The following is a 19186-nucleotide window of genomic DNA, read 5'->3' on the forward strand; positions in this document are numbered from 1 at the left end:
TGGGTTAGACACGATCAGCCTGCGCTTGTTTTTGCAATTGACTATTGCGTACTCTCTTGCACTCGCCTACAAACACCCAACAGTATGACCGCAACTATCATCCTTTTCTTTTTAACGTTTGCGTCTCCGTGTATTGTAGCAACGTCTTCTGCTATACTCTTAACGAACTAGCAACTGCTTCCACTTGACTAATAGCAACTTCTTCCGTTATACTTAACCTAGCAACTAGCATCCTTTTCTGTTTTGCGCTTGATTTTTTTTGGATTGTTCCTGTGTAATTGCAAATAAGAAATGCAACAAATTTCACAGCAGCTCAAAAGTTCTGAGCGCGAAAATAGTATGTAGACTCTCTGTTCGGGTTAACAGGAAAGGTTGTAGAATTCTAGTAAACAACAAGCACGAGCATTAGATAGAAGAAATAATTCAAAAGTTGCTCCGCGCTTTTTCTCCCTGAAGATGACGCAGTAAACTCGACTCAGCAGACTCTTTGAACAATCATTAGTCTCTCTGAATAATCATACTAAGTAATCATCATGCTATATAGATCAGCAATTAGTACTCTCTTCTCTACTGATACATAGTCACAGTCTCCGTCTAAATGTTTTTTCCTCTTTAGTCAGTTTCATAACGCCAATGCTGCTGGCTTCGCTTTTTTACGTCATCAGTAAATCCGAGCTGACGCTTGCTTACTTAATCTTTTTTTTTCGTAAACAAATTGTTAGAAATTTAAATAAGGAATAGATTGTGTAGGTCATTTAATAAAGTTATTTCAGCAATGTTATTGAGAATTCATATACAAAAAGAAAATAATCTGACTTTATAGTGACGCTTTATTTAATAAATTATTAAATCATTTAAAGTAATTACAAATCAAATTTTCAATTGCAATTTATAAACCATCTTCACTTCACTTTTCTGGGGCGAATCATCATCCTAGCTTCTTTAAGCTCGTATGGTGGATACCAATTTAGGTCTTTTCCATATAATGCATTTAAATTACTGCAAAAAAAACGAAATATTAATTAACAATGTAAATTAGAAGATTTGGAATAATTACCAATAATAACAATGCGTGAACCACCAACCACTTTTAAAATGCTCTGCACAATTGTGGACGTCTTCGGTATCGTTGTCTTGATCGAATGTTGAGAATTTGCTATTCACATAGTTTTTCATCTCATCCACAACATTTCCCTTAAATTTGCCCAAGCTGCTTAGAGCGTAACTATTATCCTCATTCGAGATTTTAAAGTTGTCGTATTGTGCGTATTTGATGGTGCCATTTAGGAAAACCAAATGCACATAGAGCTCATAATCTTGCGAACTTGTCAACCGATGGATCTTCTCTAAGCCCAGGAAAAAATCACTCTCAAACGAACCGAAACCTTTTCCATATGTTGTCCAATCCCTATTGAAACTCTCATTTCCTCCAACTCGTTGTTGTATTACAATCCATCCAGGCCCAGCTATATGACTATCACATAGAACATCGAAGACATCATAGTACAAAACTTCTATTTGATGAACACCAGGATGGTCTCCAAAAGAAATGCAACTAGTTGGAATACGTGTGTGTTGTCGCTTCTGAGTTGTCATATTTAATTTACCAATATTTTCTTGGCACAACCGAATATCGTTTTCTTTCAATCGTAACTTATTTTGGTAGTCGTCCAATTCCAATTGAATTGTTTTATGATTTTCAGTTATTTTTTGCATTTGCAAATTAGGTTTCCTAGTTAATGCATTCATAAGAGTAGCATTTAAAATGCCTACTTTAAGCTTTACATATTCTAACTTATTTCTTTTATGTATTAATTCATCTTTACATTTATCATATTCCCCAAAAAGTTTGGAATTGGTTTTTAATCTGTCAATAGTAGTTTTTTGTACATTGATCTCAGATTCTAATTTATCAACTTCAATTTGGCACACTTGAAGATCGTTGCCTCCTTTTAGTATTTTGTTTCTGTACTCATCTAATTCAATTGCCTTCTCCATGACTTTTTCATGAATTTTTTCAATTTCCTGATATTCCATAAAATTATTAACATTTAATTCCTTTATGTGATCTTCATGCATTTTGCTTAGTTCTAAATCATTTCCAGAATGTAAGCAGTCTAGTATTGGCTGCAGAATTCCATCAATATTTGATCCGCTAAGTATATTACTTAATTGACACGGCTACCGAGAAGAAAGTTTAAACGCTTTTAGAGTTCACTATTATTCACTTTATCGTGGGATTGTTCTCACCTTTTCTGCGGCAGCTGTGGCCACAAATAATATTTCGTGTAGTATTAGTAATAAAACTGATTTTATTATTTTTCTACCCATTCTCGATTCTTTTGACTGCACTCAAGAAAGATGAATAGGGAACTAAATATTTTGCTTCAATCGACGAAGAACTCAACTCTGAACAGTCAAATTTTTTGCGAATTTGCAATTGGTTCGGATTTAATTAAAAGGTCTGAACGGCAGAGGAGGTCAATTGATGATACTATATATAGACTTTCTATATATGTTGATACAAGACACGATACTGCTTGCTTTTTGATGATCAACATGATATTAAATTTTATTTGATTAGGACATTTTCGGCAGCTCTCACGATATTTGGTGGGTCAATTTAATGCTTTGTTGGTCTCTCCTATAATAATCAGCGCAAATTCTATTAAGATATTCATAATAATGCACGTTTTGATACTCACTTAGAATATTAACCATTTATAGAAATTTAACGTAACGCCAACAACTGTGGAATTCATAGCAACATGTTTCAGGAGCATTGTAGTTGTTGAAGTCACATGTTCTTTATCATTTCACAATGTCTTCCTGAGAAATTTTAAACTTTAACATTTAATTTGTCATCGATGACAACCAAATGCTCGTGTTGTCGGATCTAGTGCAGACCAAGGAGTAATCACTATTAAAGCCACTAAAGAGGTAGACTATTATTATTGTGCTGTTCTTTTTAATTTCGCCACCGCTGTTTACCGTAGATTTATTAATTTATTTCTGATTTTCTGCCACTTTTTCGACCTCAATTAGGTAAAAATTGAAATTTTTAAATTGTACCTTTTAAACATAAAAAATAAAATTAATTTGGGAATTTTTTTGTTAACTAGTTTGGAATTTAATGTATTAGAATTCAACTTTAATTGGACACAATTGCAGACCGCTCTGCTATGCCCCTATGATTGTACCCGCTACCCATATGGTACCTTTGTGCATCTCCAACTCTATAAAGTATATAGTATATATTCTTGATCAGCCTCAATAGCCGAGTCACGTGCGTATGAGCACCTACATATCAAAAACTATAAGACATAGAGATATTATTTTTTTTACAGTACTTGTTATGTTTGCAGGCCCAATAAGTTTGTTTAAAATTTATGTCACGCCTTTTTCCGCCTCCGCAAATCGAAAAGGAATTGAGTAACGAGCTTAATATTCAAGATCGAGCAATTATAATAATAATTATAAAAATTAAGATTCCTGAAAATTTGTTTGCAGATAAAATTTATCGAAATTATTACAGAAATATTTTTGTATATAACATATTACTATATCAATATACCCAATATAGCCATTGATATATTTTTGTATTTTTCTGGTATATAAACTTGGTATATTTTCAGAATAACATCGCTTTCTTTGACCTTTGTAATACAGTTTTTAGTATATTTCAGTATGTGTGCGGTATATTTAAGAATAATATCGCTTCGAGCCTACTCTACTCTAATAAAAAATTGTTTTTTATTTATTTTATTTTCGCCTTTTCAATTATAACAAGCTAGGATATATACCCAAATTTAAGTTACAATACAATATACAGAAAAACTCTGAAAAGAGTCATATCTAAAAAGTGAAAATGCCACATTAAATCCAGCTCTTTGACCGAAATTATGAGCAGAACTCACACGAAGTAGTTGCAAAATTTGATTGTTTAATCGATAGATCTTTTCGACCTGCTTTGTTTTCCTCCTCTTTGGTAACTCTTTTACTTAGTGGCTGTGAAGTATATGTTCAAAAAAACAATTGGGTATGATTTTTCAGTACATTTAAAGTATGACGCGATGAGTTGTGGTCTGAGTCAAAAAGATCCGCAACGATTGCACCAACTGTTTCATTGCAGCTCAGATGGAGAATCTCAGCATGGACTCGGATCAAAAGTTTTTTGCTGCGAAACTAAACATATAGAAATATATATTACAATCCTTTTATTTTACACATTTATTGCCATCTAAACATGAGAACAAACACAAATTTACAACTTTAAATTGAGCAATATAAAGATACACATTTAGTTAATTCATTAAAAAAAATAAATATTAAATTATCAGTTGCCTTTACTTATTCGTCTCTTCTTTGGGACGTATCAGCATCTTTGCTTCTTTGAGAACACGAGTAGAATACGTCGACCACCTTAGATCTGGCCCATAAACTGCATTTAAATTACTGAAAAGTAGTTAGAAAAATAACTAATTTCGAATTACACCTAATTCACATTTGCTATATTTACCAATCGTAACAATTGCGATACCACCAGCCACTGCTGTAAAAGTCAGCACAATTTAGACGATTATTCATATCATTATCTCGATCGAATGTTGAGAAGCGCATGTACTCATGGAATCTGAACTCATCACCAGCATTCCCATCAAATTTGCCAAGGCTGCTCAATGCGTAACCATGATCCTCATCAGATATTTTGAATTCATCGTAATGAGCGTAGTATACTTTGCTATCTGCACTAACCATATGCACATATAGCTCATAGCGACGAGAGTTGGTCAGACGATAGATCTTCTCCAAGCCCAGAAAGAAATCCTCGTCGAAAGCACCGAAGCCTCTGCGGTAGTTTGCCCAATCCATGTTGAAACTCTCGCTTCCACCGATTCGCTGTTGTATCACGATCCATCCAGGTCCAGCTGCCTGACTATCACACAAAACATCGATGAAACCGATGCCAGAAACTTTGATTTGATGAATACCAGGATGCTCTCCAAAAGGAATGCAATCAGAGGGACTCGTTTCCTTTGCAGTCGCATTTAATTCACTAACTTTTGCTTGACATAATTGATATTCTTTTTCTTTCTCTACTAATTTTGCTTTATTCTCTTTTAATTTCAACTCCAATGTTGGCATTTCAATTGCATTTCGAAAATGTTCGTATGACGAAATTGTATTTTTATTATGCTCATTAAGACTCGAATTTATATTATTGAATTGAAGTTCTAAAGTTTCCAAATCGTTTGATTTTTCTTCTAATTCGTCTTTGCATTTAACAATATTCTCTGAAAATATCATATGTGGTGTAAGTTTTTCAATTATTACTGTTTGGTGAAAAATCTCGGTTTTTGATTCATTAACTTTGTTCTGACACAATTGCAGATAATTTTGTTGTTTTAATATTTTGTTTTTATATTCATCTAGCTGAAATGCCTCCTTCATTACTTTTTCATGGACTCTTACAATTTCTCGATACTTTTCCATAAGATTGGAATTTAATTTAATTATCTTTTTCTCCTTTATTTCGCTCTTTTCTAAATAAACTAGTATTGGCTTGAAGATTTTATCAGCATAAGATCGGCACTGTTCATCAATTTGTTTGTTGGTTAATTGACGCGGCTGATAAAAAGAAAGATTTTACGCTTTTAGAGTTCACTTTTCTTTACCTTATGGAGTAATTTTTCTCACCTCTTCTCCGGTTGCTGTAGCCAACAAGAATATTTCGTATACTATTAGTAACAAAACTGCGTTTAATATTATTTGTCTTCCCATTTTCACTTCTTTCGACTGCACTTATGGAACTTGAATATGGAACTAAATATTTCGTTTCAATCGACGAAGAACTCTGCTCTGAACAGTCAAATTGTGCGAATTTAAAACTAATACATATACAATTGGTTCGGATTTAATTGAAAGGTCTGAACAGCAGAGGAGGTCAATTGATGATACTATAGACTTTTTATCCAAAACGTCAGAAGAAACAAGACTGTCTGCTTCCTGATGTCTAACCTGAACGATTTTCGATAGCATTTACTTACAGCTTTACCTAGCATCCCCAAAGACGATGCTTAATTGCCACCTTTGTGTTGATGTCACATCAAGTAGGACCGATAAACGCGACCCAATTTTTTTGTATTATTAATTTAGAGGCCTTGACATTAAATTTCATAATATTGTATCTTATCTTTTGTAGCAGAAGTAAAACAGTGTTTTTGCTTTTAATTTGTTTATAATCTTATAATCAGATGTTAAACTTCCTATAATAAAATCAATTTTGTGCCAAATATTATAATTACAGTATATACTCATCTCGTTTATTGGGATAATCCAAATTTAAGTCGATACGTAAAATAAATGGTATTCTATATTTGAGTATTCATTTATTTAATCCATTAGAACAAAATCAAATTTCTTTTTTTTACTTATTCTCTTATTCCTTGGGTCGAATGAGCATCTTAGCCTCTTTAAGTTCAACTTTGACGTCCAAATACCAATTAAAGTTTGTTCCATAGACAGCATTTAAGTTACTGCATTAGAAAAACTCCATTATTATATTACTTTAAAAATTAAAATAAATAATATTTACCAATTATAACAGCTCTTGTACCACCAGTCACCTTTGTAATGATCCGCGCATCTTTTATCGTCGTAGCGATCGAATGTTGTGAATTTTAGATTTTCAATGATTCGCATCGCCTCAGAAACATTTCCCATAAATCCACCCAAACTCAGTGCGTATCCATTATTTTCATCGGATATTTTAAAGCCGTCGTAACGAGCATAGTATATAGTGCCATTAAGTGCCACCAAATGCACATAAAGCTCGTGTCGTCGAGAGTTCGTCAGACGATAGATCTTCTCCAAAACGAGGAAAAAATCGCTGTCAATGAAACCGAAGCCTTTGCGGTAGGTGGCCCAATCCCTATTGAATCTATCCTTTCCACCAACTTGCTGTTGTATAACAATCCATCCGGGCCCAGCTAACTGACTATCGCATAAAACATCAAAGAAATCAACTCCAGAAACTTGTATCTTATGAATAACAGGAGATTCTGCAAACGGAATGCAACTAGATGCGTTCACAAATCTTACTAGTTTATCAACTTCTGCATTACAAATTTCATTATTCTTATCTTTCTTTTGTAACTTGCTTTGACTCTCCTCCAATTGCAACTGAATTTTTTCCTGATATTCCATTACATTTTGGATTTTTGCAGTATATTCAGAGATATGTGTATCCTTTTCAAGAAGACTACAATTGAGCTTTTTTAATTCAATCTCACATAATACTAATTTATTGGATTCACTCGCTAATTCTTCTTTACATTTATCATAATTCTCGAAAAGTTTGGAAATTGAAGTTAAATTTTCAATAATTTTTTTTTGCGAATTGTTCTCAGATTCCAATTTTTCAACTCTATTTTCACACAACTGCAAATCGTTTTCTCCTTTCTGTACTTTACTTTCGTCGAATTGAACTGCTTCCTTCATGATTTTTTCATGTATTCTTACAATTTCCTGATACTTTTCCATAAGATCAGAATTTAATTCATTTAACTTATTTTCCATAATTTATTTGTCTTCTAACTCATTTCTAATCTGTCTAAAATAGTCAAGTAAAGGTTTCACAGTTTTATAATTATGAATGCGGCATTGTTCTTCCATTCGTCAGTCCGATTCACACGTCTGATAAGAAGAAAATACTCGACTTTTAACATTCTCTTAATCACATACAGTGTGACGTCTGTGCTCTCACCTCTTGACCGGGAGCTGTAGCTAGAGAATATATTTCGTGCACTATCAGTAACAAAACTGCGTTGATTATTAATCTGCTCATTTCGATTTTACGACTGCATTCAAACAAGATCAATATAAAACTGAAAATTGCACTTAAATCTACAAATAAATCTGCTCTTAACATTTAAACTTTGGTAATATACAAGCAATTGAATGTTTCATTAAAGAGAGATAGACTCTCTCATCGGGTAAACAGAAGAGAAAATAAAATATATATATAATCTATTTATTGTATGCTTAGGTAAGAAACGAATATCTGTAGATCATTTATTAAGTTACTTTACCTTCAATGTCGTTCGCTTGGAAATGTATATACTGAAAATTCATAAGTTTACTTACTTTTAAGAATTTGCAGCTCTATTCCAGAGACTTACAATTTGCTACATAAAAACATAAAATACACTAAAACCGAATATATTTTAATTAAAAAATAAAGTACTGCATTCAATAGTCGATCGTATAATTATTATGAAAGCAAATTCGTAATACAACAAATATATTTAAAAGATTACATTATAGAGGAATTTCAACTCTTCAATTTATCACTTCTTGATCGCTTCTTTGGGGCGAATTAGCATCTTAGCTTCTTTTATTGTAATATAGTCATTTCCCCACCAATTTAGGTTTGGCCCATAGAGTGCATTTAAATTACTGCATAAGAAAAACCAAATTCAATAATTATGTATATTCCATCAAAAATAACAATTTGCAATAATTACCAATTATAACAACTCTTGTACCACCAGCCACTTTTGTAATAATCCGCACAGTTGTATGTTAAATGCGTATCGTTCTCGCTATCGAATGTTGAGAATTTCGTGTTTTTAGCGTATCTCATCGCATCCTTAATAATAGTTCCACTGAATTTACCCAAACTCAGTTTATATCCACTGTCTTCATCAGATATTTTGAAGTCGTCATAACGAGCGTTGTAGGTACTTCCATTCACAGCAACCAAATGTATGTAAAGTTCGTGACGTTGCAAACTCGTGATACGATGTATTTTCTCGAGTCCCATGAAGAAATCACTCTTATAAGAACCGAAACCTTTGCGATACGTTGCCCAATCCCTATTGAAATCCTCATTTCCCCCAACTCGTTGTTGTATTACAATCCATCCAGGTCCAGCTAACTGACTATCGCATAAAACATCAAAGAAACCTATCCCAGAAACATTGAGTGGATGAACCTCTGAATCTCCATAAGGAGAGCAACTTGTTGGGATTAGAGTATTGAGTAAAGTCTTATTCAATGTATCAATTTCAGATTGGCATAACTGAATATCTTTATCTTGTTTTATTAATTTAGTTTTACTCTTCTCTAATTGCACTTCAAGTGTTTTTTGATGCTCAGTATTATTTTGAATATTCTCACTTAATCTCTTTATATTTTCATCTTTTTCAAATAAACTAGAATTAAGATTTTTGTATTGGATTTCGCAATTTTCTAATTTAGTGGACTTCTCAGCTATTTCTCCTTTTAATTTCACAATTACATTTTGTTGTAAATTAGTCTCAGATTCAAACTTATAAACTCTATTTTTACATAATTGCAAATCGTTTTCCCCTTTCAGTAGTTTGTTTTTATACTCATCTAACAGAGCTGCCTCCTTAATGAATTTTTCATGAATTCTCACAATTTCATGATACTTTTTCATAAGATCAGAACTTAATTCATTTAATTTATTTTCCTTAATTTCTTTGTCTTCTAACTCATTTCTAACCTGTCTAAAATAGTCAAGTAAAGGTTTCACTGTTTTGTAATTATGAATCCGGCACTTTTTTTCCATTTCTCTGTCGGATTCACACGTCTAATAAGAAGAAAATACTTAGCTTTTAGCATTCTTTTAGTTACACTGTGCTCTCACCTCTTGATCGGTAGCTGTGGCTACAAAATATATTTCCTGCACTATCAGTAACAAAACTGCGTTGATTATTAATCTGCTCATTTCGATTCTTACGACTGCTTTCAAACAAGATTAATATAGAACTAAATAATGCATTTCAATCTACGAAAATCTTTACTCGATTCGCTTGATATATATTATATATGTATATATACAATATAAATATATATGTTTTCATATATATTTATAAAAATATAATATAACGAATTCGAACTTAGCTGATAACGCAAGATCCGGGGTTGGATGATAATAGTGTATATAAATATTCTATCTCCGTGCTAAGAGATAATAACAAGCGATCGTCTGTCTCAGAGAGGCTTCATGCAAGTAATTGCAAAAGTATTTATTTTGTACAATTACAGCATTGAATGCAAAACCGAAAAATACAGCGAAATAATGTACACAAATTTAAGCATCATTCTGGTTAGTGCGTTTCCGGTCCCTTTAAAGTTGCTATAACCGGATTTTACTGTACAGTTATTATTGTCTGTGCCACAATTCGAGACTCTAACTTCAAAATAACGCCTCTTTTTATATTTGTATTGATTTGTGTGGGCGGAAGTGGGCATGGCAAAATTGAAAAGCGAATTTTATCTGCAAATATAGCAAGTTATATTTATATTTATAGTCTCTGAGATCCAGGTACAAAGATATAATAATCTAATACCCTATTGGCAGCGGGCATAAAAATGCTTATTTTAAAATCTAAAGATTAAAATTTAATCTGCACAGAACGAGGAAATTATATTAAAAATATACAAACATATATAAATATTTCAAATACAGTATTTTGTAAAATATTTTCATGCATATATTGTACACATTGTGCCCACTGTGCACTGTCAGCTGAGTCGCAGCAACAGCAAAAGCAGCTTTAATTGTCCCAAACATTGTCAGTACCCGGAGATAGATTCTCTTTGAAGACCCGTCAACAAAAACAAAAACAATAACAACAACAGCAACAGCTGATTGTGTTCAATGTTAGCTTGAGATGATAGGGGAAAGGAGGAAAGGGAAAAGGAGGCAGCGACCGCTGACGTTGACAATGTGGCAAGTACTCGAACTTATGCTGGCTGTTGGCTGTTGGCTGTTGGCTGCTGGCGGCAGTTTTAAGTTACCTCAAGCGCTACGCATAAAAAATGAGAGATACCAAGGCAGCGATGAGGAAGCCAGCAAGTTGCCCCTTGTCGCCGCCAGTTGCCGTTGCCGTTGTCGTTGCAGTTGATGATACCGAGTCTCGACTACAATGTATGTATGAAGTGAAGCGACTCCATTGGGCTCTGGCTTAACCTTCGCATTGTTGGGCAACAAAAGCGACCGAGAACTTGTTAAAAATGAGTGGAATTTCGCGCTGCGTTGCACTTGTGGCAACAGCCGCAACATCGCGCAATGCAACGCGATGCGGTGCGTTGCGGCAAGCGTGCTGCAAGGGGCAAGGGATTTTGGTATGCGGGCGCAGGCAGTCAGGCAGGCAGGCAGGATGCAAGCCAGCTGAGCCGCTGCCTGATATGTGGCATTCAACTCGCTGCGGTTGCCCTTCTATTATTGCTGCTGCTGCCCGGCTTAAGAACCCAAGAAAAGAACCCAAAAAAAAACAACAACAAAAAATAAAGAAAAAGGGTTGCATCGTCTCAGTCAGCTCACCTCGTTGCCGACCCATATAATAAGCTTGATAAAAATCAACGCGCTTGTTTGAAAATGCAGCTCGTAGAGAAAAATTGTTTTCATTGCATGCGGGAATTAGCCAGTTGCACACTTGCCCCACCCCTCCCCCTGCTACGTTGCCCTCTTGACGGAGCACAAAAACAATTTGGGATTGGAATTTAATCTGCTGCAGCTACGCATCGGAATCGGTTCTTGTGTGGCTTATAAACTATACCCTAACATGCCCTTTGGGCTATGTGAGTTGCGCTTGACACTTGTTACTGTTTATTTTTCAGTCATCGTTCGATTTGTCAATTTACTGAAATTAGCTAAAGTGTGTGCTATATTATTTAAATAATAAAATAATTATACTTATAGTAGTTGTAACTATATATAGTTAATAATAAAATCTGAAACATTTGAAAGCAGTTCTTTAAACAGTTTCTTAGCCTTTACTATTTATTTATAGATTGCTAGCATTTTTGTATTTTTAATTTTTAAAATTCTTTTCCATCACATATTTTTCTTCATTCGATTGTCATTAAGCTAACATTAATAAAGTTTCTTGTTCAATCTGTTTACGATCTCATTAGCATTAATACAGTTTTAAGCGAACTATAAATGATTCCCCATTTCATTTATTAAATTTCAATTAATGTCGTTTAAATATGAAAATATAGAACACAACTCTTTATATTTGACATCGAAAAGTGAACAGAAACTTAATTTCAGCTGAAATTTTGTCCCCTTAATAAGAAAAAATCTTTGAGTTTGTATTTTGCCAAATAATAGTTTATGGAACAACAAATCACTTTATGATATTTCCTTTTATTCAATTCAAAACTAAATAAATTCAATGACTGTTTGATTATATATTTTTAACAATTTATTTTTATACTTTTCTTTTCAAATGTGAAATAATTTGAATTAATATGTTTTTGCAAAGCTATAGTAATAAATAGCTTAGCAGTAAGGGTATTTCGCCGTCTATAATTGGTTGTTCACTGCGCGTATTATTCAGCTGTTTGTTGTTATAATGGTTTACTTTGGTTTCATTTCTTTACATTCATTTTGCTGGGGATGGGGAGACGTGGTCTAACTGACAAAGCGAAGGCGTCTTTCAAGTTGAGCTACAGCTTCAACTTCAACTTCGTCTTCGTCATCGTCATCGGCTTATGTGCAACCAAGTTGAAGTTGCAACAAATTCAAACGCAACTCAGGGCCAAGTTCTGACTTCCATTGTCTGGATGTGTAGGCAGACGAAACGGGCAACTGTAGCGGGCGATGGGGAGGATTAATGTCAAACCCAAGTTGAGAGCGCTAATAAGATACAAGATACTAGATACAAGTACTATGCGTATATTTCTTGCATTTCGCTGTACAAAACTTTGAAGGATTTGTGCAATTTTCTATAATTGAACCCTGTTAAACGGATGTGTTAGTGTGTGTGGTTCTTCTCAAAGCTGTTTGCTGGCTTACGCGGCTGCTTGTTTCGCTTCTATTTCTACTTGTGCTGCCAAGGATTACGCTGGATATGCCGCTGATATGGCAACACACACTCACCCAACAAGGATTTTGTCTAAACAACAATTCAGTGTGCCAAGAGCAGCTAAGCAGGCTCATCACACACACATCTCTGAGTTGCGTCTTTTGTAAAGTCGTCGTCAGTCCATAAAATTGTCATGGCATCGCTCGTAATCCCTTTTTAGATTGCATCGAAAGTTATGCAAGTAAGTATATACATATATGTTATTATTTGTAGGCAACACTAACAATAGTTTAGTTCAACATAAAATCAGACAAGGCATATACTATAAACAATAAGTTGTATCAATTCACATAGTAAAATATAAAAATATAAAAAAAAATTCCAAATAGTTATTAATAAATATTAAAATAGTAATTAAATACTTAAAGGTATATTACAAATATAAATAAATACTATTATACAAGTACTGTAATAATAATTATATACTATAAATAAATACCAAAAGATTATAATAATACTAGAATATTAATTAAATACTAAAAAATACATACAAAAATATTAATTAAATGCTAATAAATAAATATAAAAATTTTAATTAAATACTGAATAAGAAATACTATAAATATAAATAAAAACTAATCAATAAATACTAAAATACTAAGTAAGAAATAAGAAATAAATTCCAACATTTTTATTAAATACTACAAAATACTGAATTACTATTTAAAATTAATTAATTCATATGAATAAGTTAAGTTACTTTTAGTAGAGGACTTTTACAATACTTAAGTTCAACAAGCAATAAAGAAAATATAATTTATATCAATTCACATACAAAAATAAAAAAAATACTTTAAATAAATACGAAAATACAAATTAGATACTACGAAATAAATACTAGAAATATAAATATATACTAAAATACTAAATGGGTTCTAAAAAAAAATAAATTCGAACAAATAAATACTAAAATTATAATGAAGTACTAAAAGTATATACCGAATAATCAATTAAATACTACAAAATATATACTAAGCTACTAATTAAATTGTAATTTATTAAAATAACTATGCAATCAATGGATTTAAGTGACCCACTAATACATTTAAATTTAAATGAGTTTAGAGACGTGTGCCAAGTTCTTTTGAATCAACTTGAAATTATTAATTGAAGCATAGAATGATAATTGCAATCAACATCTTAAATCCAGTAGCTTATTCATATAGCAAGCAATGCAGAACTCTAAATCAGAGTCGTAAATTGACCTCGTTGAGGTTGTAATTGGCACTTGAAATCGATCCTCACTCTAACCAAATCCGCTTTTGATTTTGGCGATTTTACACACACATAACATACAATGTATTTAGTATGTATATAGTATGTTAATTTTAAAGAATGCGCAACGTTTGCAGCCCAAAAAAAGAACAAGAAATATAGCTAAACAAAAAAAAAAGAAAACAAATGAAAGAAAAAGAAGTAAAGAAAATAAACACAGTGCACACATAAAATACGAGTGTGTGTGTGTGTGTGTCTCGTATTTTAGCCAGGCCCAAAGCCAAGACCATGCCATGACCATGTCCATGGCCGTATCTTGTATCTGTATCTTGTATCTGTGTATCTATCCCACTCACTCTCTTTCTCTCGACCTCCTCGTGCTCCCTCTCTCGCTCTTGGCCGCAGCTTCAGTCGTTCGTATATCCGTTCTGTTTGCATGTCGTCGTTGCCTCGATAGCTTCTGGTGTTTTTCTGCTGTCCAGCAAAACCTCTGTCCGTCACTTCGTCCGTTCGTCCGTCGTGTCTGCTTGTCAGTCCATTTGTCTGTCCGTCTGTCTGTCTGTCTGTCTGTCTGTCTGTCTGTCTGTCTGTCTGTCTGTCCGTTCCTATCCTGCTCTTTCCGTTGGTCGCTTGGACGGCTTCTGTTGTTAAGTTGGCATTAATGTGTAGTCGTTTGTAGTTAATTCGTTGCCTTCTATCCGCCCCTCCTCACCGCCCGACCCGACTCTACCCGTCACTGCTTCACTTTAACATTCCCTTTTCGAAGTCCCTGCTGCAATCATCGTCTCTTCGTCTCTGCATCCGTACTCTCGACTACGTATCTGCACTGAATGACTTTAAATGTATCTGTGCGCTACAAAGTACCAAAAATATATATTACACTTAACTTACGCCCCGAAAGCAAAGAAATGAAACGAATAAACAACTTACAAAGCGAAATGTGTGAGGCCAGCACAATGTGGAAAAACAATTTGTATGCGAGTTGCAGCACAAACGAATAACGAATACTCTAACAGCAAGCAAAACAATTCAATCCAATTAAAGAAATATAAAATAACTAATCACACATTATTCAAAAGAATTTCTTTAAAAATAAATACAATTCTTGAAAGTTTTCATAAAAAAAGCAAATTTAAAAAAAAATAAAGACCGAATTATGATTCTTTGAATAAAAAATATAATAATAAAAAATAACTATTTCAATTCAATTCAGTACAAGAAGAAACATTTATTTTAAATATAATTTCAGTTTTAAATGAATTTCATTTAAGAAGATTCTTAGTTTCCGATGACAAATGACACAAATTATGAGATGTATCCAAACTTTGGTTAGAGAAATTGAAATTAAATGAAAAAAAGGCATTTCGTTCATGAGGTTGATATTTATTTTTATTGCCCGAGTATTCAAGTATTCGAGTATTATTCGTTTTTCTTTTATTCGTTGTTGTGGTCAATTTGCGTCACGATCATCTGTTCGCTTCCCTTGTTTCCCTTACTCTTTCCTTTGACCTTATCCATTTCCCTCAGTTTTTCAGTTCCCATCGCTTCGACGTCGATTTCGACTTCGACATCGACTTCGACTCCTTCACCTCCGATGTCCTCGCTAAGCGTACACAAATTAGTGCAAGTTTATCAGATAAAAGTCGAATTGTGCCCTCACCTCACCTCTATGTATTTTCGTCTCTTCCTTTCCCTTCCCTGCCCTGACACGACCTCATTCAATTGCTCTACCTTTCCACCGGGTTCCTGCACTCTATTGACAGACATTTGGCTTTCTTTTTCACTTTTCTTCTGCTTCTGTTTCAGTTTCTATGTCTTCCATTTTCGCTTGCTTTCATACCCGATAACTAAAGCTATAAAGGGCATAACAATGAATTCGTGTTTCATATTTAAAGATTATACCTTTATGATTCTCTGAAAATTTGGTAATCAATTTGCAAGACTTGGATTAAATTTATATTAGAAAATAATTGGGAAGAAGTTTTTCTGAAATATAAAAAACCTTTTAATCTTAAATTACTATACACTCAACAGTACCGGGTATTCGCCGGTCGAATACGTTCGACAATAATTTTTGTTGTATTTTTTTGTTTTTGGCAATGTGTAGTTTCTTCCTGTGCATGTTGTTGTTACTTCAAGTTGGATTGCGTTAATCTGGTAAATGTTTTGACGTTCTCGCAATTAAAAAGGCACCGGGTGTTCACCCTTCGTGTTGTTTTTGTTGTTGTTGTTGTTGCTGTTGCTGTTGTCGGTCACCTTAGATTGTTGAGGGGCCGTGACAGGGAACTGTCTGTTTCACTAATTAAAAGCAATGTTCCAGAAATGTGTTTACCTGCTGCTAATGAGAATTCACAATGAATTTCACTCGTTGATTCTTTCCCTATCTTAACGTACTTACTACAAACTAAGTTGTACCCCCTCCCTCCACCCCACCTCTTCACATTTCTCTTCTATTTTTTCCACCGTTCTGTTGTTTGTTTTGGTCAGTTTTTTTTTTTTACTCACTGTTGGCGCATTGCGACTAATGCCTGCGGATGTGGTTCACAATTAACGGTATACCGGTGTAATTATACCCAGCATATTGACTTTAGAGCGGGTATATTGTTAACTCAGCTAAACTTATAGATTGCAACTTCAAAGATATAATCAACTATATAATTAATTACTCATATTAACAGCAACATTTGCTCATACTTTCATTTACAGGGTATTTGAAACACAGTCAGTTGATTCAACCTTGTTTGTTTTAGCATAATGAGCTTTTTCCACGTACTGATGCAGTGTGGCTTTGTTAACTCTTCAGCATTTAATTCAGTAACAAGTAAGAACAAAAATTATAATAACTTAAGGGTAAAGTTCGCATAAATGAAACTAAATTTGAGACTCACTTCAGTGCAGGGAAACATCCTATAAATAATGTAGTTTCTTCTAGAATTCGAATTTTTTATAAAATGCTATGTAATATTGAAAATTTAAGGTTTTATAAAGAATCTGTAGCGATGCTATTGCGAAATAAACTTCTTTACATTCTAACAATTTCCTCAGCCACTTTGTAAGCTGTTCGATTTAGTTTACTGCGGTTTTCAGCCAGTTTCAAGTGTCTGGAGAATGCAAATATTTGTAGTAGATATATGTATGCACTTATGACAGAGAGAGATAGAGAGACAGAGGGAGACAGAGAGATCAGTTGTGGTATCTAAAAAGATACAAAATACGTTCAGCATTTACCTTGCTCAAGTTTATTGCATTGCTCTTGTTTTTCTTCTTTCTTTACATTTGTTAGTTCTTCCCCATTTTTGCAGAGCTTGGTGTTGTTGTTGTTGCCGCCTTGAAAATCAATGTGTGTAACGAAAAAGCAACCGAAATAAATGTTCTGTGAAGGAATTTCGACTGTTTTTGTTTTCACTGTTTCGCTTGCATCGCCTCCCCCGCCCCTCCATCTTTCTGCTTCCCCTGTCGAACATGGCAAACCATTTGGCTGGGACGAGAGCGTATTTGTTTGCCGGTTTGTGTTTATACCTTTCGACTTATTTAATGCCTTTCGCATGAAATGGGAAACAGAGCCAAACCGAAGCAAACCCAAACCCAAGCCGGAACAGACGGACAGATGGATGGACAGACTGTCGAATACAATGGAAGTTGTTTTGTTCGGTTTATTGATTCAAGTTTATTGCACAGACAGACATTGAGCCAAATGCCACATGCCACAAATTCTATCTACCACATACACACTACACATTGCTTATGATATGACAGCAATTGCAATTATGTAGCCAAAGGTTGGCATTGTCTGCACTTGAGGGGCAACTTACAATTTGGCAACTTGCTTTAACAAATTAACAATTTGAGAGATTCTTTAAAGTTTATTTACTTGAAAGTGCAAGAAAATGTTTATTTTTCACTATTTGTATATTTTTTCAATCAACCAATGAATATCCAGAATCTTTTAATAAATGCTAATGCAAATATTGAACTAAATTATGCACATTTAAAGAATTTCTTTCAAATTGTTTGCATAGTTTAAATGATTAATAGTTCTGTTCATATATTACTGTAGTTTTGTAAAGTTATTATAATGCTTATATTAAAAACAAAAACTTTAAAATGTTAATAATTTTATTTAAATTGATTGATTTCATTGTTATGTTAGTCTCATCAATGGCAATAATAACAAACATTAAGAAATTGTAACAAATTTTTTGTGTAATTTCTTTATAATAAATAAATATACAAAGAAAAACTTTCTAAGAGTTATTGAATTTGTTTCAATTTGTTTCAATCATAATAATTCCAAAGATCTGTCATTTTTCAATAAATTCTTACATATTATTCTAGATTTTTGAAATGCATTGCAATGTGCACATCAAAGTAACTTTCTAAAAGTTTATGAAATTCTTTGAAGTCAATCATTTGCATAGTTAGGATCATCAACAGGATATGATGAGGGGCTTTACCGATGTTTGACAGAGTGGAACTGAAACTTCAACCGAAACTGTGAAACCCTCGCGAAGCGCATCGAACAGCAATGGGATCATATATTATGGGTATATACTATTAGGGCGTTTCACGAATGCAAAAAAAAATACAAAAAAGACGAATGAATGAATAGAGGGAAGGTAGCAATCAAGAGGGAAACAAGCGCTACAAACTAACTATAAACAAAACAAAAAAAATATATGCACAAAAACTAACAAAATGTGAAATTCTGGGAAACAAAAAGAAACAACAACAAGAAGAACAAGCAGAACGATCCAAAACTTAGTATAAACAATTGACAGATTCATAAATATGCAATTTACTCAACTTTTTATTTCGCTTTACTGCATTTCCTGTTTCCAATTGAAGTTGTTGTTGTAGTTGTTGCTGCTATGGCTGGAAGGCACTAAAATTACCCAACGGCAACCAAATGGCAACACATGCCCATAAATTAGCATTTAGAAAAAATACAGCACAACAAAAACAAAAAACTCATGAAAAAAGTCATATCAACGACGCACTAGTGACTATCGAATACCCTTTTAAAATAATTGTATTTTCCAACTAGAAAATACTTAAATACCTTTTTT

At 33.4% G+C, this 19186-nt stretch overlaps 5 protein-coding genes across 8 annotated transcripts in view; all 5 read right to left on the reverse strand.

Annotated features, from left to right (window-relative positions):
• LOC133845023 (ryncolin-1-like) overlaps positions 1-7858 on the reverse strand; it is an 81400-nt gene extending 73542 nt beyond the window's left edge. Inside the window, exon 1 of the mRNA XM_062279354.1 lies at positions 7766-7858. Coding sequence (XP_062135338.1) covers positions 7766-7846 — 81 coding nt within the window. The 5' untranslated portion in view covers positions 7847-7858. The remainder of the gene's footprint in view (positions 1-7765) is intronic.
• LOC133843087 (angiopoietin-related protein 7-like) lies at positions 823-2364 on the reverse strand. 2 transcript variants are annotated; one of them, XM_062276470.1, is made up of 3 exons: positions 2251-2364; positions 1058-2181; positions 823-973 (listed from the first exon to the last, which is right to left on the reverse strand). In XM_062276470.1, coding segments are annotated over exons 1-3 (1206 nt in total). In that variant the 5' UTR covers positions 2332-2364; the 3' UTR covers positions 823-972. The 2 variants fall into 2 exon arrangements, with proteins under 2 accessions (XP_062132454.1, XP_062132453.1); XM_062276469.1 differs by having other exon boundaries at positions 823-999.
• On the reverse strand, positions 4212-5811 carry LOC133842748 (fibrinogen-like protein 1). Its single transcript, XM_062275959.1, has 3 exons — positions 5698-5811; positions 4520-5628; positions 4212-4455 (listed from the first exon to the last, which is right to left on the reverse strand). Exons 1-3 carry the CDS (start codon positions 5779-5781, stop codon positions 4347-4349), a joined length of 1302 nt encoding a protein of 433 aa, XP_062131943.1. The 5' UTR covers positions 5782-5811; the 3' UTR covers positions 4212-4346.
• Positions 6370-7468, reverse strand: LOC133845031 (ficolin-1-A-like). 2 transcript variants are annotated; one of them, XR_009894677.1, is made up of 3 exons: positions 7125-7468; positions 6596-7061; positions 6370-6536 (listed from the first exon to the last, which is right to left on the reverse strand). XR_009894677.1 is itself a non-coding variant. In XM_062279368.1 (2 exons), exons 1-2 carry the CDS (start codon positions 7204-7206, stop codon positions 6440-6442), a joined length of 708 nt encoding a protein of 235 aa, XP_062135352.1. In that variant the 5' UTR covers positions 7207-7468; the 3' UTR covers positions 6370-6439. The 2 variants fall into 2 exon arrangements, 1 of the variants encoding a protein (XP_062135352.1); XM_062279368.1 differs by having other exon boundaries at positions 6596-7468.
• A 469-nt stretch (positions 7859-8327) lies between the features above and the next one.
• Positions 8328-19186, reverse strand: part of LOC133845025 (ryncolin-1-like) — a 128554-nt gene continuing 117695 nt past the window's right edge. Inside the window, exons 1-3 of one of the 2 annotated variants that reach the window (XM_062279357.1) lie at positions 9674-9778; positions 8526-9616; positions 8328-8457 (exon numbers count right to left, since the gene is read on the reverse strand). In XM_062279357.1, the coding sequence (XP_062135341.1) occupies positions 8349-8457; positions 8526-9616; positions 9674-9754 (1281 nt within the window). In that variant the 5' untranslated portion in view covers positions 9755-9778 and the 3' untranslated portion in view covers positions 8328-8348. Of the gene's footprint in view, positions 8458-8525; positions 9617-9673; positions 9779-19186 lie in introns of those variants that run through there. The other variant, XM_062279358.1, reaches the window with a different exon arrangement.

This window comes from Drosophila sulfurigaster, chromosome 3 (assembly GCF_023558435.1).
Source record: "Drosophila sulfurigaster albostrigata strain 15112-1811.04 chromosome 3, ASM2355843v2, whole genome shotgun sequence".
NCBI lineage: Eukaryota > Metazoa > Arthropoda > Insecta > Diptera > Drosophilidae > Drosophila > Drosophila sulfurigaster.

Bases quoted from the DNA above. Each gene is read 5' to 3' on its own strand.
- LOC133843087 (XM_062276469.1), bottom strand. From the start codon at position 2,331: ATGGGTAGAAAAATAATAAAATCAGTTTTATTACTAATACTACACGAA. The intron at 2,182-2,250 runs GTGAGAACAATC...TCTTCTCGGTAG, and splicing joins CCACAGCTGCCGCAGAAAAG to CCGTGTCAATTAAGTAATAT. The intron at 1,000-1,057 runs GTAATTATTCCA...TTTTTTTTGCAG, and splicing joins TTCACGCATTGTTATTATTG to TAATTTAAATGCATTATATG.
- LOC133842748 (XM_062275959.1), bottom strand. From the start codon at position 5,781: ATGGGAAGACAAATAATATTAAACGCAGTTTTGTTACTAATAGTATAC. The intron at 5,629-5,697 runs GTGAGAAAAATT...TCTTTTTATCAG, and splicing joins CTACAGCAACCGGAGAAGAG to CCGCGTCAATTAACCAACAA. The intron at 4,456-4,519 runs GTAAATATAGCA...ACTACTTTTCAG, and splicing joins TATCGCAATTGTTACGATTG to TAATTTAAATGCAGTTTATG.
- LOC133845031 (XM_062279368.1), bottom strand. From the start codon at position 7,206: ATGGAATATCAGGAAAAAATTCAGTTGCAATTGGAGGAGAGTCAAAGC. The intron at 6,537-6,595 runs GTAAATATTATT...TTTCTAATGCAG, and splicing joins TACAAGAGCTGTTATAATTG to TAACTTAAATGCTGTCTATG.